This window comes from Castor canadensis, chromosome 9, assembly GCF_047511655.1.
Source record: "Castor canadensis chromosome 9, mCasCan1.hap1v2, whole genome shotgun sequence".
NCBI classification, from domain to species: domain Eukaryota; kingdom Metazoa; phylum Chordata; class Mammalia; order Rodentia; family Castoridae; genus Castor; species Castor canadensis.
The window spans coordinates 39,785,896-39,808,221 of record NC_133394.1 but is presented as its reverse complement, the minus strand read 5'-3'; the positions used below and the strand labels follow the sequence as shown (position 1 = coordinate 39,808,221).

The window sequence follows — 22,326 nt, the reverse complement described above, 5'->3', positions numbered from 1 at the left end:
AAGAAATAATAGGAAGGACCAAGGGTTTTTGCTAGTTGAGATAAGGATAGCTATAGGGCGTTGACTCGCATTGATTTCCTGTGCATGTGTGTTACCTTCTAAGTTAATTCTTGAACTAACCTTTTCTCTAGTTCCTGGTCCCCTTCTCCTATTGGCCTCAGTTGCTTTAAAGTACCTGCTTTAGTTTCTTTGCATTGAGGGCAACAAATGCTATCTAGTTTTTTAGGTGTCTTACCTATCCTCATACCTCTCTTGTGTACTCTCGCTTTATCATGTGATCAAAGTCCAATCCCTTGTTTTGTTTGCCCTTGATCTAATGTCCGCATGTGAGGGAGAACATATGATTTTTGGTTTTTTGGGCCAGGCTAACCTCACTCAGAATGATGTTCTCCAATTCCATCCATTTACCAGAAAATGGTAACATTTTGTTCTTCATGGCTGCATAAAATTCCATTGTGTAATCACATTTTCTTAATCCATTCGTCAGTAGTGGGACATCTTGGCTGTTTCCATAACTTGGCTATTGTGAATAGTGCCGCAATAAACATGGGTGTGCAGGAGTAACCTGAGTCACAGTCTATTGGGTATATCTCCAAGAGTGGTATTGCTGGATCAAATGGTAGATCAATGTCTAGCTTTTTAAGTAGCCTCCAAATTTTTTTCCAGAGTGGTTGTACTAGTTTACATTCCCACCAGCAGTATAAGAGGGCTCCTTTTTCCCCACATCCTCACCAACACCTGTTTTTAGTGGCGTTGTTAATGATGGCTATTCTAACAGGGGTGAGGTGGAATCTTAGTGTGGTTTTAATTTGCATTTCCTTTCTTGCTAGAGATGGTGAGCATTTTTTCATGTGTTTTTTGGCCATTTGAATTTCTTCTTTTGAGAAAGTTCTGTTTAGTTCACTTGCCCATTTCTTTATTGTTTCATTAATTTTGGGAGAATTTAGTTTTTTAAGTTCCCTATATATTCTGGTTATCAGTCCTTTGTCTGATGTGTAGCTGGCAAATATTTTCTCCCACTCTGAGGGTGGTCTCTTCAGTTTAGAGACCATTTCTTTTGTTGAGCAGAAGCTTTTTGGTTTTATGAAGTCTCATTTATCTATGCTATCTCTTAGTTGCTGTGCTGCTGGGGTTCCATTGAGAAAGTTCTTGCCTATACCTATAAATTCCAGAGTATTTCCTACTCTTTCCTGTACCAACTTTAGAGTTTGGGGTCTGATATTGAGATCCTTGATTCATTTTGAGTTAATATTGGTATAGGGTGATATACATGGATCTAGTTTCAGTTTTTTGCAGACTGCTAACCAGTTTTCCCAGCAGTTTTTGTTGAAGAGGCTCAGACATTGAATTTCATAATCACTGTCATAAGTGAAGGTCAGTATGACATAGCACAGTGGAAACATAGAAGAGGTACATAATTCTGTCTGGGACTTCTCAGATGATTCAGAAGAGGCAGCTATTGCTTTAAAAAATGAGAGATGGGACAGTGTTTGTTGGTTGACTAGCCAAGTGCTTTTTTTCTGCCCTTATTACTTTCCCAATACAACAGGTAAAAACTACAGTTCTATAACTCCGATACATAGGGATAAATTTTCCAGATTTTCTCTTTTCTAGCTTTTCTTGCCTTAGGAAGCAGGCTTAAGATAAAGTTGACTAATGTGGTTCGAGTAGAGGTCTGCCTCTCATAAGAGGGTTTTTGCGGAAAAAATTTACTTTGTGGCAAGAAAGGTACGGAATCAGATACGGTCTTGAATTTTGACAAGCTTCATCTCGGAGCTTTTTTTAATGCATAAGCCACTTTAAGAAGGATATTATTTTCAGTCAGGAGCATTCATACTGTTACAAAAGATGAATCAGAATCTATCAGTAATAGCACATTTCCATGTAGGCGAAGAGATACCCAACTCCAGCCCATTCTAGCCCACCTAAGGGCAGATAGCACTTGTGAGGATAATGATCCACAGTCACAGGCTCACTAACCAAATAATAGGACAACAGAATGCTTTCTCTCTCTCTCTCTCTCAAGCCATACCATCACAGAGAAGGATAGAGCTGACTAAAGTTGGTTGTTGCCCTTTGTTCAGGTCAGTTAGACTCTGGCTAATTAACTTCTCCTAGGGAAGGCCTTGTTAAGAAGAAAAGTGCTTTGTCTTATTTCAAAATGGTTCTATTTCTTCCTCTCACTGCCAGAAGTTCAAAGGCATTTTTCTTTAATATTTACTGTTAGAAACTGGTAAGACCTAGAGGTTAAAATCACAGAAGTGTGGGGTTTGCCCTGTGACTGAACCCCACTGAATGTTTTAATGCTCAGACTTGACTACACTGAGTCTCCAGGAATTCAGCAATTATAGTTCAGATTATCCTACCTCTCCACTGGTTCCTGAGATGTTTATTGCTCATGAGTCTAAAGTTGTGACCCTTTGTATTACCCTATCTGTCTATACAATCTTGGGGGTAATAGTTTGCCCCATATACTTACCTCTTTTACAGATCTAAGAAGAGTTTTTATATTTTTTTTATGGAACACTTCATGAATTTGCATGTTATTCTTGTGCAGGGGCCATGTTAACCTTCTCTGTATCATTCCAATTTTTTTTTTAGTATATGTGCTGCCGAAGTGAGCATCTAAGAAGAGTTTTGATTTTTCAATCTGATATGTTGTTAGGTGAAGTAGCAACTTAGGTGGATAACCAGTTCTTCAGTTTCCTTTTTTCAGAATGTCAGCTATTACTGCCTACTGCCTTTTAATAAAAGCAGAAATTATAACTGCTGATTCTTTTCAATTCACCATTAATAGATATAAGCAGCGATTACCTGGCAGAAAGATCTATTGAAGAAGTTTACTACCTTTGGTGTTTAGCTGGTGGTGACTTGGAGAAAGAGCTTGTGAACAAGGAAATCATTCGATCCAAACCACCTATCTGCACGCTCCCCAAGTAAGGAAGGAAAAGTTTTCTTGAAAATGAAAGAAATCTGGTAACAACACTAAAAAGAAAAAGGTTGATTGATTCTGTTTTCTTTTGGTAGACATTCCAACTAGTTGATTTTGGAAGCAATAGGAAGTCATTACTACATTGCACTTCATTTTAAATTATGAATCTGAATATCTGGAGCTTCTACTAATGTCTTAAAATTTTAAATTTTATATTAGAGGACAGATTTGATCATTGTAGGTAACTGTAGAAATTGATCATTTTTTTCTTGTTAAATTTTTACATTATTTGGATAGACTATTAGTTTTCTACTTTTTCCTCTTCTTAAACTGATTTTTAGACATTAACTTCAATTATACCACTCATCCATTTCATTAAGTAGAAAATCAGAAATAAGATGAAAAAATTCCAATAGGAAATGCTTTGAAGTATTCGTTAAAAATAGGCAGTAGTTCAAGCATTTGTTACCCAGTATTCTCTTTCCTGAGATATTATCATTCAATTTGCTTTTGCTTCTTCTCTTTGTCATTGTTCATTTATGTAAACTTCCTCAGGAGTACATTTGGATAGTAATTTTAGTATTGAACTTGAATGAACACAGAGTTTTAAGTGACACCTTGTATTCCTGAAATGCTTTTTCCATCTCTAGCATATTTATACCAAATCAAGAAATTTCTATAAACAAGTCTTGTTGGAGTAACCTCAGCCAGTTTTAAGATTAACTATACACTCTAAAATTTACTTCTTAGAAAAATTTTATTTGCTAGGAGAAACAATAAGTTGAATTTTGTGTGTGCATTAAAACAGTTTTTTTTTTTTTTAATCTCTTTCAGTTTTCTCTTTGAAGATGGAGAAAGCTTTGGACAAGGTCGAGATAGAAGCTCACTGTTAGATGATACCACTGTGACATTGTCATTATGTCAGCTAAGAAATGTAAGAATGATATGCTGCCAAATATGCTTCATATTATTTTTAATTAAAACCTTAAAGATACTCTTGATGCCTTGCATTTCTCCCTAATTTTATGAAATATGTGAGAGCTTCTGTAAGATATGTGCCCCAGAGTAGAATTGCTGGATAATAGCATCAATATAACTTCAGTTTTTAATACCTATTGCCTGATTGTATACAAAAAATTATTTTTTTTTGAGATAGGGTCTTGCTACATAGCCCAGGCTGAACTCTCTATGTAGCCCAGTGTGGTCTTGAACTCTTAATCCTCCTCCTGAATTCAGTCTCCTGAATTCTGAGGGTAAAGGCATGAGCCACTATGTCTATCTATAATAATGATTTTTTCTTTTTATCTTTTCACCATCATCAAATAAGTGTTCTTATTTCTCCACTTTTTAGCAATACTTGCTGTTATCAAATTTTTTTAAATTGTTAATTTAATGTTATAATCTATATACCCATATATGATATATATGCATATGTGATTTATATATAATATATATATATATTATGTTCCTCTAGAGAAACCTGATTAATACCATGATTGTAGAAATCGGCTACTAGAGCAAATTTGTTCTCCATTTTGAGGACAATAAATTCAGGATTTTCTCTTGCTAGAAATCCAGACCTCATATAAAACTATGGATTAATGCACTATAGTATTGGCTAAGGTTAATTATTGATATGTACTGTAGACTTTATGCCAAACACACACCTACACACACACACATATACACACATATATATGAATGTAATGGACTTACTATACTGACTTACATGGTCAGAGACCAGATAGTGCCACAATGGCTGTCTGTAAACTGGAGAGCAGAAAACCAGAATTCAGTAGCTGCTCAGTTCAAGAAAATGGAAGTCTCAAAACAAGGACCAATGATGTAGTCTCAGTTCAAGATTAAAGGTCTGGAAGCTCCTTAGAGAGTCACTGATAGAAGTCCACAAGCTCAAGTCTGATCATGTCCATGTCCATGGCAAATGGCAGTAGCAAAAGCCACACCTGCTGAAGATGAGTCAAGCTTGAACATACTGGCCGACTTCCTCCTACTTTTCTGTTAGAAAAATTTCAAAATAAAATGTTAGAAAAAAATCATATACAAGAGCAATCATAATAATTCTGTTAATGAATATACAGACATTGGAAAGTAAATTGTGATATAAAATAAGATTTAAATAAATGTTATATTCATGGTATGTTCAGGAAATAGGACTCCATATTTTACAGATGTAAATTCAAATTTATTAATATTGCTCTTATAAATAGAATATATTTATGTATATGATTTTTTCTAACATTTATTATGAAATTTTTCAAGTAGAAAGTTAAAAAGATTTTATAGTGAACCAATTCTTGCCTAGATTAGGGGTTGATATGATCTTTGGCGAAATCAAGTCACAATTATAGTATATGCCTTGTACTACCCTGGAAGAGAAGAGTAATTGCAGATACCACCTGGTGTACAAGGGGTAAAAATGTGTATTATCTGCCCTGTGTAACTACAGCTTGCTAGCTCCTGACCTAGATTCTATAATTAATACTTTGTTTTATCATGTTTGTCTACCTCTCTAACCATTCATCATTTTTTGCATTTAAAACTAAGATAAAAATACTATAGTGCAGCTTACATATTAGCTGGATTTAAGTATTTTCATGGTTATTTTCTAGGTACAAATTGCATATAGTAAATGCACAGTCTTAAGTATAGTGGCAGATATATTTTAAAAGTACATCTATCTAGTTACCCATCTGACTATACATCTCTATATTTTGGGCAGTAATGGGGATTGAACTCGGACCCTTGAGCTTGTTAGGCAAGTGCTATACTCCCTTGATCCATGTTCACAGTCCTCAAAATATTTTTTAAATACTATTCTAGCTATTTTTTGAGCATGACAAGGAACATGCTTAATTTTTGTATGTGGATCTTATATCTGGCAACATCACTTTTTTATTTAAGTATTGTGTGTAGATTCTCTGGGATTTTACTTATGAATTAAGACAGTGTATTATTTCTTTTATTTTCATTTCTTAACTATTCATTACTTCATCTTTGTCATCATTTCTGCTGATGGCCTATTACAGTATTGAATAGAAATATTAAGCATCCTTGTCTCATTTTTTGTTTTAAAAGAATTGCTTTTATAGTTCATCATCAAGTATGATATGTGTTGCATTAAGTTATTGAAGTCTTTTATTCTGAGTTTGAATTGAGTTCTCATTACACACTGATACTGAATTTTATTTATTGTTTATACTATATTAAGGTAAACCATGTTTTCTTATTTATTCTTTTAATGTGCTTAATTATACTTCCAAATTTTAAGCCATGTTTTTATTTTTGTGATAAAAATTACTTGACTGTGATTTGTATTTCTCTTTTTATACATTTTTATTTTATTTTCTAATATTTTATTTAGAATTCTTGCATTTCTGTTCATATATGTGATGAGCTTATGAGTTTCTGCTCTTTTTTGCTCCATCTAAATGATTTAGTATCAAAGCTATAATAGTCACATAAAATGAATAGGAGTGTATGACATTTTATTCTATTTTCTGGAAGACTACATATATCTGTTTCTTGAATATTTTATAGGAGTTAGCTATAAAACCATATGATTAGGGCTCCATCCTATCCTGGGTGTACTTAATTGTGATTATATAATCACAATTATATAATTGAATGTCTATTCAAGTTTTCTATTTTGTTTGAACATCATATTTTAAATTCTGTGTTTGTTTCAAGGCCTTTAAAAACATGCAGAAAAGCATCTACTTTTTTATTATTATGTCATCTTTAGATTTGTATAGATGATACTTATCGAGATGAGGAAGTTTCCCTCTATTTTTAATTTGTTCAGAATTTTTAATCAAGAATAGATGTTGAATTTTGTCAGGGGTTTTTCTGCATGTGTTGATATGATGCAAAAACCTGTGGATGTGATGGTTTACATGAATTGAGTTTTGAATATTGAACCAACCTTGTGTACCTGAAATAAATTTCTCTTGGGGTTATGGTATTGGTGTTTGAACTCATGGCTTTGCACTTGTAGGATAGGCACTCTATAGTTTGAGCTATGCCTCCAGTTCTTTTGCTCTTATTATTTTGGAGCTAAGATCTTATTTTTTGCTCAGGTCAGATTGCAGTCCTCCTATTTTAAAAGTCCTGTCATCACTGGGATGATAGGCATGTGACATCACACTCAGTTTTTTCTGTTGAGATGGGTTCTTGCCAACTGACCTTGGCCTGGCTGACCTTGAACCACCAGCTTCCTGATCTCAGCTTGTAATCCTAAAGCGTGAACCACCAGCACCTGGGTTTTAGTTATTTTTATACATTGTTTAGACTCAAATGCTAATATTTTTCTGAGAATATTTATGTTTATGTTTATGAAAGATATCGGTCTGCAGTTTTCCTCTCTTGTAATGTCATTGTCTGTTTTGGTATTAGAATAATGCTGTACTCAGAGAATGTTTGGTAGTATTTGCTTGCTTCTGTTTTCTAGAAGAAATTACTATAATTTCTTTGTTAAATGTGAGCTCATCTGGGGCCTGATGCATTCTTTATAAGATGATGATTAATTATTGATTCAATTTATTCAATAGGTATACATCTATTCAGATTATTTTGCCTGTGAGTTTTTGTAGATTGTGTCTTTTCAGGACTTCATACGTACTATAGTTGTTCTTAGTCTGAAGTCTGATTTGTTTAAAATTAATATAAATATTCCAGATCTCTTTTGGTTATTGTTATTGTATTATCTTTCTCCATTCCCTTATCTTTTAACATGTGTGTGTCTTTATGCTTAAAGTGGGTTCATTGTAGACAACATATAGTTGGGTCTTGTTTTCCTGTTCATACTGGTAATCTGTGTTTTAGTTGCTATATTGGGATCATTCACATTTAATTATTTAATTACTAATATTTTAAGTTAATTTCTACCAACTATAAACTGTTTTCTGTCCATTGCCTTTTACTGTCACTATTAGTGCTACTTGCACCTTTTACTGTTTTTCTGATTTCTGTTGTTTTAATTGAGCATTTTCCATGATTCCATTTTCTCTTCTTCTTAGCTTATCAATTATATTTAGAGTGTATTCTTAGTGTTTGACATAGAGTATACAGTGTATATCAATAATTGATATAAGTTCACTTTTTCTATGCTTTCAAGCAGTGCAGTTATTTTATAACTGTATATCATCAGTTTCTTTGTCCCATCCCTTATTACATTGCTGTCAGTCATTTCACTTATCCATAGGTTATATATCCATAGGAATATATTATTGGAATTACTATTTTAAACAAAGTTATCATTTAGATAATTAAGAATAAGAAAAATAAATATACATTATTCCTTCTTTAAATACCTGCTTTCTTTAAGTAGATTCAAATTTCTGACCTCTATTGTTTTCCTTCTCCTTGAAGAGCATTTCTTGTAAGGCAGGTATATTGACAACAAATTTGCTCAATTCTCCTTTGAGGAAATTTTTATTTCTCCCTCACTTTTTAAAGATAATTTCATGTGGATACAGAATTCGAGGTTAAGATTTTCTTTTGGTGCTTTAAACATTTTACTTCCTTCTCTTCTTGTTTGCATGATTTCTTAAGAGAAACCCAAGGTAGTTGTTCCTCTATAATTAAGTGCTCCCATCCATGGTTGCTTTCATGATTTCCCATTGATTTTTCTGCCTTTGAATCTGATATGCCTTGGTATAGACTCTTGGTATTTGTCCTGCATGGTGTCAGTTTTTACATTATGTTTCCTTTTAAATACAGATGAGTATGCTGCCATATATAAATATTTTGTCTTTAAATTCACAGAGATTAAAAGATGTTGGTGGAGAAGCATTTTATCCCTTACTTGAAGATGAGTAAGTATATATAATCTCATTTTACAGTTTTCTTTTCTGTTTGTATTAGATTTGTAAGATGTTTTTTACATTTTCCTTGAAAAGTATTTCCTAAATAAAACATTTAGAGAGTGGTACTTCAATTTATTAGAAGTTTTATCTTTATGAATATTTTTACTTTTGTTCTTCTTTTACAGCCAGTCTAATTTACCTCATTCAAACAGCAATAATGAGCTGTCTGCAGCTGCCACACTTCCTTTAATCATCAGAGAGAGGGACACCGAGTACCAGTTAAACAGAATTATTCTCTTTGACAGGCTGCTAAAGGTATTTTAACATGTAAAGCATTGGTGATGGCCCATACACAATCCTCTCTTTTTAAGATGCTGATCATTCGTAGGGAATATTGATGCCATCAGAAGACTAATTCTAGTAACTTATCTCTTCTGATTAATGTTCTTTAACTACAAAAAAATGAACAAGTTCATAGTAATTAAAATTAAGAAGTAAAAACAAAATGTGAGAATATGTGCAAAATCATCTTAGAGAAATGATTAATATCCTTCCTTTTAAAAGATAAGCACAGAGTATAAAATAGAGAGTAAATATTAAAGTTAGGTAGAATAAGCTTCTCTTTTTGATTACATTAAAGTTTTGGAGAGGGTTATAGGTCTATTGCATTGCTTACTTACATAAATAAAACCAGACCTGGTGATTATAAATACTTGAACACTTATAATTTTAGATATTTTTCATTTCCTCTTTTTTATTATTATTCATCTATTCACATGTGCATACATTGTTTGGGTCATTTTTCCCCCGTCCCCCTCTTCATTTCCTTTTTATTACTGCTGTTATTTTGGGGGATTGAACTGGGTCTTGAACTCAGGGCCTCATGCTTGCTAGGCAGGTACTGTACCACTTGAGCAACTCCACCAGCTCTCTTTGTATTATTTTTTATTGATACATAAAACTATATATATTTACCTTGGGATGTTTCAGTGCATTTATATATCATATGATTTTCAAATCAAGGTAATAATATCTATCTCATCAAGCATTTGTTTCTTTGTAGTGGAAACGTTCAATATCCTTCTAACTTTTCTGAATTATGTAATGTATTATTAGTAATAGACACTCTACCATGCAATAGAACTCCAGAATTTATTTCTCTTACCTAACTGTAATTTAGTACCCATTGACCATCCTTTTCCAACCCTCCCTTACCACTATACTTCCTAGCCTCCAAAAATCACTAATCTGCTCTTGACTACTATGAACATTTTTTGATTTTACCTATGAGTGAGATCATGTCATATTTTGTACTCAGGTAGTGTAAGACATCTGCTTTGTTCTTTGTGCTCAGACTGTGTTGGCTTTGTGGGATGTTTTATGGTTTTATACACACTTTGGGTGTAGTTCTGTGAAGAATGCCATTGTTACTTTGATAGAAATTCTATTGAATCTGTAGATTGCTTTGGTTAATGTGGACATTTTAACAATATGGATTCTTTAATGCATGAACATGGAATACCTTTCCATTATTTGGTGTATCTTCTTTAATTTCTTTCAGCAATGTTACAGAGATCTTTCCCTCTTTGGTTAAATTTGTTCCTAGATATTTTTATACCTACTATAAATGGGCTTTGTTTCTTGATTTCTGTTCCAGATAATTCATTGCAGACATAAATAATTATTACTTATTTCTGTATGTTGATTTTGTATACTGCAACTTTGTTGAATTAGTTCATTACTTCTAGTAGTTTTCTGGAGGAATCTTTGTAGTTTTGTATATATAGGATCATGTCTTCCACAAACAATTACTATTTGACTTCCTCCTTTCAATCTAGTGCTATATTGAATAAAATTAGTGAAATAAGACATTCTTATCTTATTCTAGATCTTAGAAAGAAAGCAAGCTTTCAGCTTTTCCCTGCTCAGTATGATGTTAGCCTTGGGCTTATACATGGTCTTTTTGTGTTGAGGTAGCATATCTAATTTGTTGAAAGTCTTTTGTTAAATTTGACAAAAATTGTTCTGCATGTATTGATATGATCATATGATTATTGTCCTTCATTGTGATAATAAAGTATATCCCATTTATTGATTTGTGTGTGGTGAATCATCCTTATATCCCTAAGATGAATTTCACTAGATCTTGGTGAGTCTTTTCAAAGTGCTGTTGGATTCAGTTTGCTGGCTTTTTCTTGAGGGTTTTTGGATCTATGTTTACCAGGAATATTGGTCTGTAGTTTTATTGTTTACTTCTCTAAATTTTAGTATCAGGGTAATACTGTCCTCATAAAGTGTATTTGGAGTAATTCTTACTCCCTGATTTTTAAAAATTTATTTTAAAAGAATTGGTATTCACATATTTGGGAGAATACAAACATCTGGTACTGAGCTTTTGATTAATAGGGACCTTTTTATTATTGAATCAGTCTTGTTTCTTGTTATGTTCATGTTTTCTGTTTCTTCATGAGAAGATTCACTCTTACAGAGGCAAATTTTCCATTTCTTCCTTGTTATTGAATGAATTGAATTACATCTTTTCATAATGCTCTCTAATGATCTTTTGTATTTCTGTAGCATCAGTTATAATGTGTCACTTTTTATCTCTGACTTTATGTGAGTCTTCTCTATTATTTTCTTCAGCTAGCTAAGCATTGACCAATCTTATTTTTTCAAAGAAACAAGTCTTCATTCCATTGATCATTCACATTGTTGTTTTATCTCTATTTCATTTATTTCATCTCTGATCTTTATTCTTTTTCTTCCAATTTTGTATTTGGTTTGTTCTTGATTTTCTAATTCTGCAGGATCAATGATTGGTTGTCTATTCGAGGTGTTCCTGCTTGTTTGATATAGTTATTAACTGCTATAAACTTCCCTGCTGGTACTGACTTCATCATATCCCATAAATTTTGCCATGTTGTTTTCCATTATCACTTATTTTGAGAATATTTTTATTTCCTTCTTAATTTCTTCATTTATGCTTTGATGGTAGACAAGTATAGTATTTGCATTCTATGTATTTGTATTGTTTTCAAAGTTTTTCTAGTGATTGATTTCTAGTTTTATTGTATTATGGTTGAAAAGGGTACTAATTATGATGTTTTTCTTTTTTATTATAAATTTTTATTAGGATGTATTCATTATATGGATGGGATTCATAGTGACAATTCTGATTAGACTTAGTGTGTACATTTTTTACATTGCCCCCATTGTCTCTCCCCTTCAGACCCCTCCACACCCCACTTAAAGCAATTGCAAGAGGTTTTATAGTTCTGTTTCATATAGGTATTTGAAGTCCATCAACCAAACATATACTATAGTCCTAGTTTTCATTATTAATATTTAAGTTGATGTTCAAAGGGGTGTCTCAATGTGTGCCCACTGTGAGTGTGCTTTATTTTGTTCTGTTCAATCCCTTGAATGTTCTCCCTTACCTCATTACCTCCCACCTCTCGTTTTTCAACAGCTTTCAAGACATATCCTTATATTCTCTACCTTCACCTCTTATGGTATGAAATATTACTGATACTCTATCATTCTCTTTTCCTTTCCCTCTTTCCCCAAGTTCAATAGAAAATTCCACTGTTACAAACATGTTCTACATCTGAGTTTGTATATGATCATGCTTGTTTTTGTGTATATGTTTATCTTTGGATCTATCTTCCACATAGGAGAGAAAACATACGTCTTTTGTGTTTCTGATCCTGACTACCTTCACTTAGCATGATGTCCTTCAATTGCATCCATTTACCTTCAAACTCCAAATCTTTATTCCTTGTGGTTGGGTAATACTCCATTGTACGTATGTACCACAATTTTATGATCCATTCGTCAGCTGTAGGGTACCTGGCTTGTTTCCAAAACTTGGCTATTGTGAATAGTGCTGCAGTGAACATCAGTGTACAGGTGTCTCTACTGTATCCTGTCTTATGTTCTTTTAGGTAGATGCCTAGGAGTAGTATCAGTGGATCATATGGCAGTTCTCTCTCTAGTTTTTCGAGGAATCTCCATGCTGCTTTCCATACTGGTTGAACTAATTTGCATTCCCACCAGCAGTGTATAAGGGTTCCTGTTTTGCCACTTCCTTGCCAGCATTTGTTGTTGTTATTATCCTTGATTATGGCCATTCTAACTGCGGTGAGATGAAATCTAAGTATTGTTTTGATTTGCATCTCTTTTATCACCAGAGAAGTTGAACACTTCTTCATGTATTTACTGGCCATTTGTTCCACTTCCTTTGAGAATTCCCTGTTTCATTCATGTGCCCATTTCTTCGTTGGGGTATTGATTCTTTGGGGCTGAGTTTCAAAAAAAATTTTAGCATTTTTCATTTCTTTTTCGTATTATAGGCTTATCCATATAAAAAAAATCAAATTTGGAAAGAAGCAAGAATTGACATTCCTCCTCTTATGAGGGGTTTAACCTGGGCTGCTCTTCTGGGAGTTGAGGTAAGAAAGAAAAGAGAAAGTTAGCAATTGATTAATAATGCTAAGAAAGAATTTTAAAGCTATAGTACTTTCCATACATTTTTAAGCTATTAAAAATTATATAGCAAAATCTGAACATTAGAATATTTGACAATTTTAAGTAGAAGAAATGCATGAAAATAGAATAGAAAAATATAATTGGAGACTTGTTAGATTTTTGCTGTTTAATAATTTATTTAATGCTTCCCTTAGAAAATAATCTTGATGATTGATTTTAAAATAAGATTATATTATAAATCAGTTACAAGCTTGGAGTGGTGGTACATGTCTGTAGTTCTAGCATTAGGGAAGCTGAGGTAGGAGGATCATGAGTTTAAAGCCAGGCTGGGCTATAGAGCAGGATCCTGTCTCAAAAAGTGAACAACAAAAAATGTATAGTCCTGCTAATGAAGTGTGCTCCTTTTTGAATATGACTTCCTAGTTAAAAGTGGTTCCAAACTTGGAGAAATCTTTTGATCCTATTTGTGCCTCTTCAAAATCACTAACCTACTTTAGTGCCTTTTGGCACAAATAGTCTACTTTGATCATGCTTCTGAGTAAAATATAGCATCTTTGCCTTTTTTTGTCTTTTGATAGTGCTAGAGTCTGAACTCATAGCCTCATGCTTGCTTGGCAGGCATTCTACCTCTCGAACCACTCCACCAGTTCTTTTTGTGTTGGGTATTTTTGAGACAGGGTCTAGCTTTCCCCAGGCTGGCTTCCAACCATGGTCCTCCTGATCTTTGCCTCCTGAATAACTAGGATTACATACATGAGCCAGCAGCACCAGACCATCTTTGTTTTCTTGAACAATTTATCTGAATCAATGCCTTATTTTTTTCATTTGTAATGAATTTCTTTTTCATCCTGTCTTCCTATATTCTCATATAGTTATTTACTACCATTTCAGTTTCTTTAGCTATTATTAATCCTTTTTAGTCCTGTATTGGAAGAATTTCTTCTCTTCATTCCTCATTCCCTTGATGAGAGTCTACAAATTTCTTTGAGTTTGTTTATTGTTCCTATTGTTCCATTGCATGTATTAATCATTAATATTGTAAAACCAGATAATACTCATGTCCAAGAGGTTATACAAGCCTCTCATTAAATAGATGTTGCAAAGAAATTAATCCAGCAGCTAATGTCACCAAGTTCCTGGCTCTTTCTCTGCCATGATGAAAAACCGGAAAAATAAGATTTGTAGTCATGCTTGGTTCTACAGAATATGACCAAAATTTGAAGTAACTTATTCAGATATTCTTTGGTAACAGTATAACAGAAAAAATGTAAATATGCCATTAGTCCCTAGTGTTTCTATAATTACACGATGTGCACTCTATCCCAAACTTCTCTTTCCTGGTACTAAATTACTATTCTTTTGAACAGGTTTATTTTTCCTTTAATTTCAAACAGAAAAATGTCTTATAGGATGACCCTCCCTACCAAAAAAGTTTTGTTTCTTTATGAAATTGCTACCAATGAGTTAATACCAACTAGAAGACAACAAAATCTAAGTGACTTATGCAGGACATTGTCCTTTGACGTGTACAATCCAAAATTCTGCCTCACAGCATGCCAAATGGCTATTTATCATAGACCTATGCCATATGTTGTCAGAGATGCAGAGAATTTCTCTTAAGTTGAGGGCTAACTGGGGTTTCAATATACTTCCATGTAGTTGGGGTGGTTTTCAAAAATAGATGTTTATAAGAAGTATTTTCCTATTGAGCATCACTAATCCAAAAATCTGAAAGCTGAAGTGCTCCAAAATGTAAAAATTATTGAATGCTGATATCATACTCAAGAAGTTGTGAATTTTGAAGAATTTTGGATTTGGATTGTCAGATTAGGAATATTCAACCAGTAAAGTTTATGCAAATACACCAAAATTGGAATAACTCCAAAATATGAAACACTTTTGGTCCCAAGAATTTAGGACAGGAGATAATCAACTTGCATCATCAGTTTTATTAAGCATATGACAAATTAACATTTTGTTTTATATTTTTGCAGGGAGCTATTCATGCCAAGTACGATGCAATAGATAAAGATACTCCAATTCCTACGGATAGACAAGTAAGATTTTCTTAAGCAATCTAAGATAACTCTGCCAAAAATTTTAAAAAGCATGAGAACATTTTCTTCCTTTTATTGTGAATTCTTAGCCATTGCCAAATTCATAGGGCGTTAGAAAATGTGTAACTCTTATGCAGAGAAATTAGTGAGTTAGAACAACACTTTAAAGGACTTTTGGTTGAATAGCCTGTTTAATAAACAATTGTAGGCTGGGCATGGTGGCTCATGCCTATAACCTAGTTACACAGAGGGCAGAAGTCAAGAGGATGGGAGTTTGAGGCCAACCTGGGCAAAAAGTTAGCAAGACCCCATCTTATCAAATAAGTTGAGTATGGTGGTGAACAACTATAATGCCTGCCATGCAGAAGGCATAAGTAGAAGAATCATAGTCTGAGAGCAGCCTAGGCAAAAACTTGATACTGTATCTGAAAAAATAACTGAAACAAAGAGGGCTTGGCATGTAGCTCAGATAGTAGAGTACTTGCCTAGCAATTGCAAGGCCCTGAGTTCAAACCTCATAATGCCAAAACAAAAACAAAAAAACACCGTACTTCTTCACCTGAAAACATTTGCCCTTTATTTAAGGCTGCTGATGAAAGAAGGTATTATTGAAAACTGTATTAACACATACCTTTTCCAAAGAAATGGTCCATTTCCCTATTTAAGTATCCACATGATGTTTTTGGTCTTTCCAGAGAGTTAATAAAACATTCAGAAACTTTAGGCAGTTAAATTATGAAGGTATAATATTCTAAAGTTTATATTTTCTGCTCCTTTTAACGAATAGGGTTAGGGGTTTATTAAGGATGACTAGTTTATTGTTTACAGATCGAGGTGGACATTCCCCGCTGCCATCAGTATGATGAGCTTTTATCATCCCCTGAAGGTCATGCAAAATTTCGGCGTGTATTGAAAGCTTGGGTGGTCTCGCATCCTGATCTTGTGTATTGGCAAGGTAACTTTTTTATTTATTAAGACTTTTCTTCAAGTACTAGGAGCTTATTTTATGTCAGTTTTTAAATTTAAAACTTAATATCAAGTATTCTTCACTTTGAAAAAAGTGAACACTAAACATCTGATTCATTTTTGAGAGGGTTATGAGAATATTTTTCAAATGTTTTCTAAATACCTTATTGCTATCATTTAAATATGATATTTATAATTAAACATTTGCAATCATATTAAAAGGAAAACAACATTTTTGCTTGCATAATCATTGATATAATTTTAGTGCTTATACAAATAATAAAATGATTTTATTACATAATTAATTTGGGGCTAGTAGAGATTTTTACAGTTTAACAGATTCAGAATTTTAGCTTACTATTTTTATTAGGAATTAAACTAAAGAATAATACTATAAACTGCTCATTTTGTTTATTATCCCCACTAGTATCTTTACTTCCTCAAATAATGAATTTTGAGTTTTTGCCATTATTATCTTTGTGATCATTAATAAATGAATCAATGAGAAAGTTATTTCAGCCAGCCCTATTTTTAAATGTTTGCCAATAGGCAGTTGTTTTAATATTTGAATTTTCCATCTTACTGGGTATACTTAAAAGAAAGCTATTGTTTTTCCTAGCTCGGTACATTTCAGAGGAGCTCTGTATCCTCCTAACACACTGTAAGTAGGCTTATTCGTGCTTCATGACAGCATCTGGGAAAGGCAAATGAAAACCCATCTTGTAAGTGAGAAAACATATCAGAAGATGTTAAATTATTGCCAAGATCACATAGTTGGGGTCTGAAATGAGGACCATATTCAAAGCATTCTAGCGTTTTTACATTTTTCTGTTTCTGTTTTATTCTTTACTTGTAATAAAATTTATAATAACAACTGATATTTTTGGACATTTACTGTGTGCCAGACCTGATAGTTTATTCCTCATGAAAGAAGGACAGTAACTCATGAGTGAATCCACAGCCAGATGGATAGTACTTATAATTTGGAGGTAATACAGAGAACTGAGTGAGGTATATATCTATATTCTGTGAAATTTGTTCTTCTTTCTCCTTTGTCTCAACTTCCCTGCATCAGGTCTTGACTCACTTTGTGCTCCATTCCTGTATCTAAATTTCAATAATGAAGGTAAGCCTCTTTGTCATTGAAATAATCATTGTACATAGTTTCTAAAACATTTGATTCACTTATGAAAGTTTTTGTTTTAAGGTTCTTATATTATATCTTGTAGATACTATAAGATTTTTGTGAAGTAATCTGTTACTTTCATTTTAGAGGCTGCAGAAGGTTAATTTATAACTGAAGCATTTCCGTTGTGACTAGAGATTTGGTGGGAATTGGACTGATAATTCTAAATTCATTTACCTTCCTTGAGGACAATACTTATGAAACTTGGGGAAAGATTCTGACTTCTCTAGAAATTAGTTGTACTCTAAGTATATTTTCTGAAGAATTTCTAAAGAAATCAATATTGGCTGCATTTCTCCCTAATTTTATAACCCAAAATCTTACCATTTTAAACACATCTTAATGAAAACTTATTCTCATTTTTGAACCCATACAGCCCTTTGTATTTTAGGAAAAATATCTTATATCTATTTTGTATTCTGTTTATGTATATATTATGTTGCAACCCTTTTTTGACAGCTGTCTTTTTAACAATGGGGGTTTTTTATTTTGTTCTCTGTCCCTCTGTAATAATACATTTTATAGTAGATTTTTCAACAAGTATTTGTTATGTTCAATTGGTGCAAATCATCAATTATCAAGTTTAAAGCATGTTATTATATACTGCATTAATCTCAAATTGCCTCCTTTTCAGATTCTATTTCATGTTAGAATTTTTAGGTATTTTGAATTTAATAGACAAAGCATTATCCCAATGAACTAAAATTTTTCTGTTTGGATGGTTTTTAAAATTCACTATTCTCTGCTATTCTCACTCATTTATCTAGATTAGAGCTTTTGTTATGTTTAATTAGGACCAACCAATTATTACTCATTGATCAAGAATAATGAGTGATCTGTGTTTGAAAGTACAGATTACAACAAGTAGTCCTAAGTCCAGAGTTCTCAGACACTTGTTTCTATCAGTAGTAATTAAGGATTTTGAGGTTTGTATTAATAACAATTATGTGTAGAATATTTTTTAATGATAAAGTTCAGGAAATTAAGGTTTTTATTATTATGGTATGATGGTTGCATAGTAATTTGAAATGGAAGTTATAGGGAGAGTTATCCTTTGTTGTCTAAACTATTCTATATTTTAAATAGCAGATGCTTTTCCCCCACCTTAATTTTGTGATTAAAGCACTTATTACCATAACTGTTGTTAATAGTAAGCTCAAAGAATGTATGCAGATTGAATGGCAGTAGGTTGTTTACCCTCTTAACCAATTATTTATCTGCCTTATTCTTCCTTAGCTTTGGCTTATGCCTGTATGTCTGCTTTCATTCCCAAATACCTATATAACTTCTTCTTGAAAGACAACTCACATGTAATACAAGGTAAGCAAATATATTTTCTTGCCTTTTTGCAGGGAAAGTACTCCTGTCATTATAACCAGTACTTAATTAAATTTATGACCCAATAAAATATGATGATGGTTCATCACTAAAACCCATGAAGAGAGATGAGAAAGTTTGTCTTTCTTCCCGTTCCACAAGCAGTTATGGTATTTCATAATAAATGTTTAATATCTGTTAACAGTTGAGTTCACATGCAGACATGGTAACATAAGAAATTAAGATACTGCTCTTTGTCTCTCTTGTGATTAAAATTGCCCAGAAAAAGCTTCACCATGGAGCAAGCCTATAGTGATATTAAAATACATGCATTATTGTAAAGAATTTTAATCAAATTCACTCATCACTCTCAACTTTTTCCCTTTCCCCTCCCACTGGTTCTCATTCCCAAACAGTCCCCCTTTTATAATCCTGTTATATTGTTATTTTGTTTTGTTTTGTTTTTTAGTTCTAGATTCCATGTGTGAGCAAAAATATGCTATATTTCAATATTTGTCTTTCTGAGGTTGACTTATCTCACTAAAATGATGCTCCCCAGTTCCATCCATCCATTTTCTCACAAGCAATGTAATTTCATAATTCTTTATTGCTAAATGATATTCCATTGTGTATATGTACCACATTTTCTTTGTCCATTCATCAGTTGTTGGGCACTTAGGCTGATTCTATAGCTTAGCTATTGTGATTAGTGTGATTAGTTAATATTCCATTGTGTATATGTACCACATTTTCTTTGTCCATTCATCAGTTGTTGGGCGCTTAGGCTGATTCTGTAGCTTAGCTATTGTGATTAGTGCTGCTATAAACGTAGGTGTGCAGATGTCTATATTGTATGCTGACTTACCTTCCTTTGGATATATGCCCATGAGTGGTATAGCAGGATCATGTGGCAGTTCTAATTTTTAGTTCCTTAAGGTACCTTAATATTGATTTCCATACTGGCCTCACTAATTTACCTTCCACCAACACTGCTAAGGGTTTCTCCTCTCACATCCTCACTTTTTTTTTTTTTTTTGATGATAGCTATTCTGACTGGGAGGTGGAATCTTAGTGTCTTTGTCTTAATTTGCATTTCCTTTATGGCTAAGGATGAACATTTCTTCATTTGTTTGTGGGCCATTTGTACTTCTTCTGAGAACTGTCTTTAGTTTGTTTGCCTTTTAATAATTGGATTATTTTTCCTTTGTTATTTAATTTTTTGGGCTTTTTCTATATTACAGATATTAGTCCTTTGTCCAGTAGATAGCTTGCAAAGATTTTTCTCTCATTCTGTGGGTTGTCTCTTAATTCTGGTAATTGGTGTCTTTGATGTGCAGAAGCTTTTTAATTTGATGCACCCTATTTATTAATTCTTGCTCTATTTCCTGAGCAATTAGAGTCCTATTCAGAAAGTCCTTCCCTACACCTGTATCTTTTACTGTTTCCTTATGTTTTCCTATCATCCCTTCAAAGTTTCAGTTTTAACATTTTTTGTTGTTTATTCATTTATTCATATATGCATACATTATTTGGGCCATCTCTCCCCCTGCTCCACACCCCCCACATTTAACATTTATATCTTAGGTCCATTTGAAATGTTTTTTTAACATGGTGAGAGATAGGAGTCTAGTTTCAGTGTTCTACATGTACATATCCAGTTTTCTACTACCGTCTTCTTTCACACACTTTTAAAGGCTTAGTTGCAAAAAAGCAAGACAAGATCGTGTTTAATTTATGAAAATAAAGGTGACACTATATTGTACATAACGTGACTTAGGAGACATGGCAGAAAGGTAAAAAAAACTTTGACTTAATTCACTAATTACTAATATATTTTAACATTTGACATAATTAAAAGACCACTAAAATCTAATGCTTATTTGTGTTATTTTGTTATCATTTCTAAATTTTTTTTTGATATTTTGATATTTTTCTTTGATCATTAGCTTTGAATTTTTTAAGCCACAATAAATGTTCTTTAATATTATGCTGAAAATGTAGCATGTATATTTTCCCAAGCAACAATGGACAAGTTGCTTGGGAAAAGTTGTTTTAAATCATTTCTTCGGTTTTTAGACGGACCATACATGTTAAATATGAAGCATTAATACTATCAGTTAATTTAATAATTGCACTGGCTCTGTGCCATGCATTGATTATGGGATCAATGTTCTAAGAGTAACCTTCGATGCTTTTCCAAGGGATTTCATACCAAGATATGGGGAATAAATGTGAAAATAATTAGTCACATCCTAATAATACAATATACTTCTATTATATTAACACAGAGCAAGAAGTGGAGAGGTTTGTTTTTATTTTTTCTTTATCAAAAGGTTTCATAAAAGAATAGATGCTTAATAAGCTTGAAGTTTGTGTAGGGATTTGCTTGGTAAAAGGAGGAATGAAATTCTTAAGACAAAGAACAAGGAAGAACACTTTACTAAAAACATGCAAAATGGGTTAGTAAAATGGACAGAAGTCAAATCTGGTTTGGGGGCACCAAAGAAAGAAACAGGGAGCAAAAGAAGGAGCTGAAACCATCTATTGATTACTGGTCACTGAAGAACAATGGTTTACTTTTTGTTTTTTCAAAATGTTTATTTTAGACTGAAATTAGAAATAGGCCACATTTTACCACTATCCCTGTTTGTTGTTTTTTTTTCTCCTCTTTGTTTTGAGTGTTTTAAGCATTAAAAGTTCAAAGTAACTGTTTTTGATTGGCACCTGCACACTTTGTTCTCCACATATTCTGGGGAAAATCTTAAGTCATATGAAATTATCAACTGACAAACTAATTATAGAATCGCATATTCACTTAAAAAGTTTCTGTATTCAATAGTGTCTTGAATTGCTCTTTGAAAAAATTCTGTTTTTATAACTATACGCTCAAAGAACTTAAATATTTGTCTATTTTAAGTGCAATATTTATATACTCATGAATCTAAGTACCTTTCCTTTTAAACATCAGTAGAACATTAATTTCTTTAACTAAGACACCCAGTTCTTAAACCTTGTTTCTATTAACTTGTTACATAAAGACATTTTTAAGACATAAGAAATTTAAATTTAATTATCTTCTGGCCTAAGTGCATTGTAATTATGACTTTTGTCACCGTCTAATTACCACCAGCACATTGGTATGCATTTGAAGAGTAGAAATATACAGGAACATTTAAAGTAACATGCTGCTTTAAAATCTCAGAATTGGTCCTCTAGGTTATCTAAGATTACTAAAATTACTCTAAGATTCAGAAACCAGTTGAAATGAAGAAGATAGAGGAATTTGGAAGGGATCTGTTGATTAGTATTGAGAAACAGTTTTTACAACTTGCTGAACAGGGCCATGAGTCTATGAGGGGGATGTCAGTTTCTGGCCCATGAAAAAAGAGACTGCCCAAATTTTGCCAGTGAAATTTGGGCACAACATTAAACATATTTGTGTACTGTTTCACAAAATTAAGGCATATTCACACTTGGAAAATAAGGTTGCTATAAGTCAGAATAGAAAATACAGATACCATATAAATCTGAGAAGTTAAGAGAATAAAATTCTCC

The 22,326-nt window shown here is 32.8% G+C and overlaps 1 protein-coding gene and 1 pseudogene across 11 annotated transcripts in view; one reads left to right on the top strand and one right to left on the bottom strand.

The window, feature by feature from the left end:
- The window catches only part of Tbck (TBC1 domain containing kinase), a 229,759-nt gene that overhangs the window by 65,116 nt on the left and 142,317 nt on the right, over positions 1–22,326 (top strand). For all 11 annotated transcript variants that reach the window (XR_012435639.1, XM_074041488.1, XM_074041489.1 and 8 more), the window contains 9 exons: positions 2,798–2,936; positions 3,767–3,866; positions 8,717–8,766; positions 8,943–9,072; positions 13,110–13,208; positions 15,240–15,302; positions 16,131–16,257; positions 17,344–17,394; positions 18,691–18,774. Coding sequence is in view for 10 of the 11 variants with exons in the window: in XM_074041488.1 (XP_073897589.1) it covers positions 2,798–2,936; positions 3,767–3,866; positions 8,717–8,766; positions 8,943–9,072; positions 13,110–13,208; positions 15,240–15,302; positions 16,131–16,257; positions 17,344–17,394; positions 18,691–18,774 (843 nt within the window). In the remaining variant the exon portion in view is untranslated. The remainder of the gene's footprint in view (positions 1–2,797; positions 2,937–3,766; positions 3,867–8,716; positions 8,767–8,942; positions 9,073–13,109; positions 13,209–15,239; positions 15,303–16,130; positions 16,258–17,343; positions 17,395–18,690; positions 18,775–22,326) is intronic.
- Positions 2,513–2,610, bottom strand: LOC141411184 (U6 spliceosomal RNA; annotated as a pseudogene).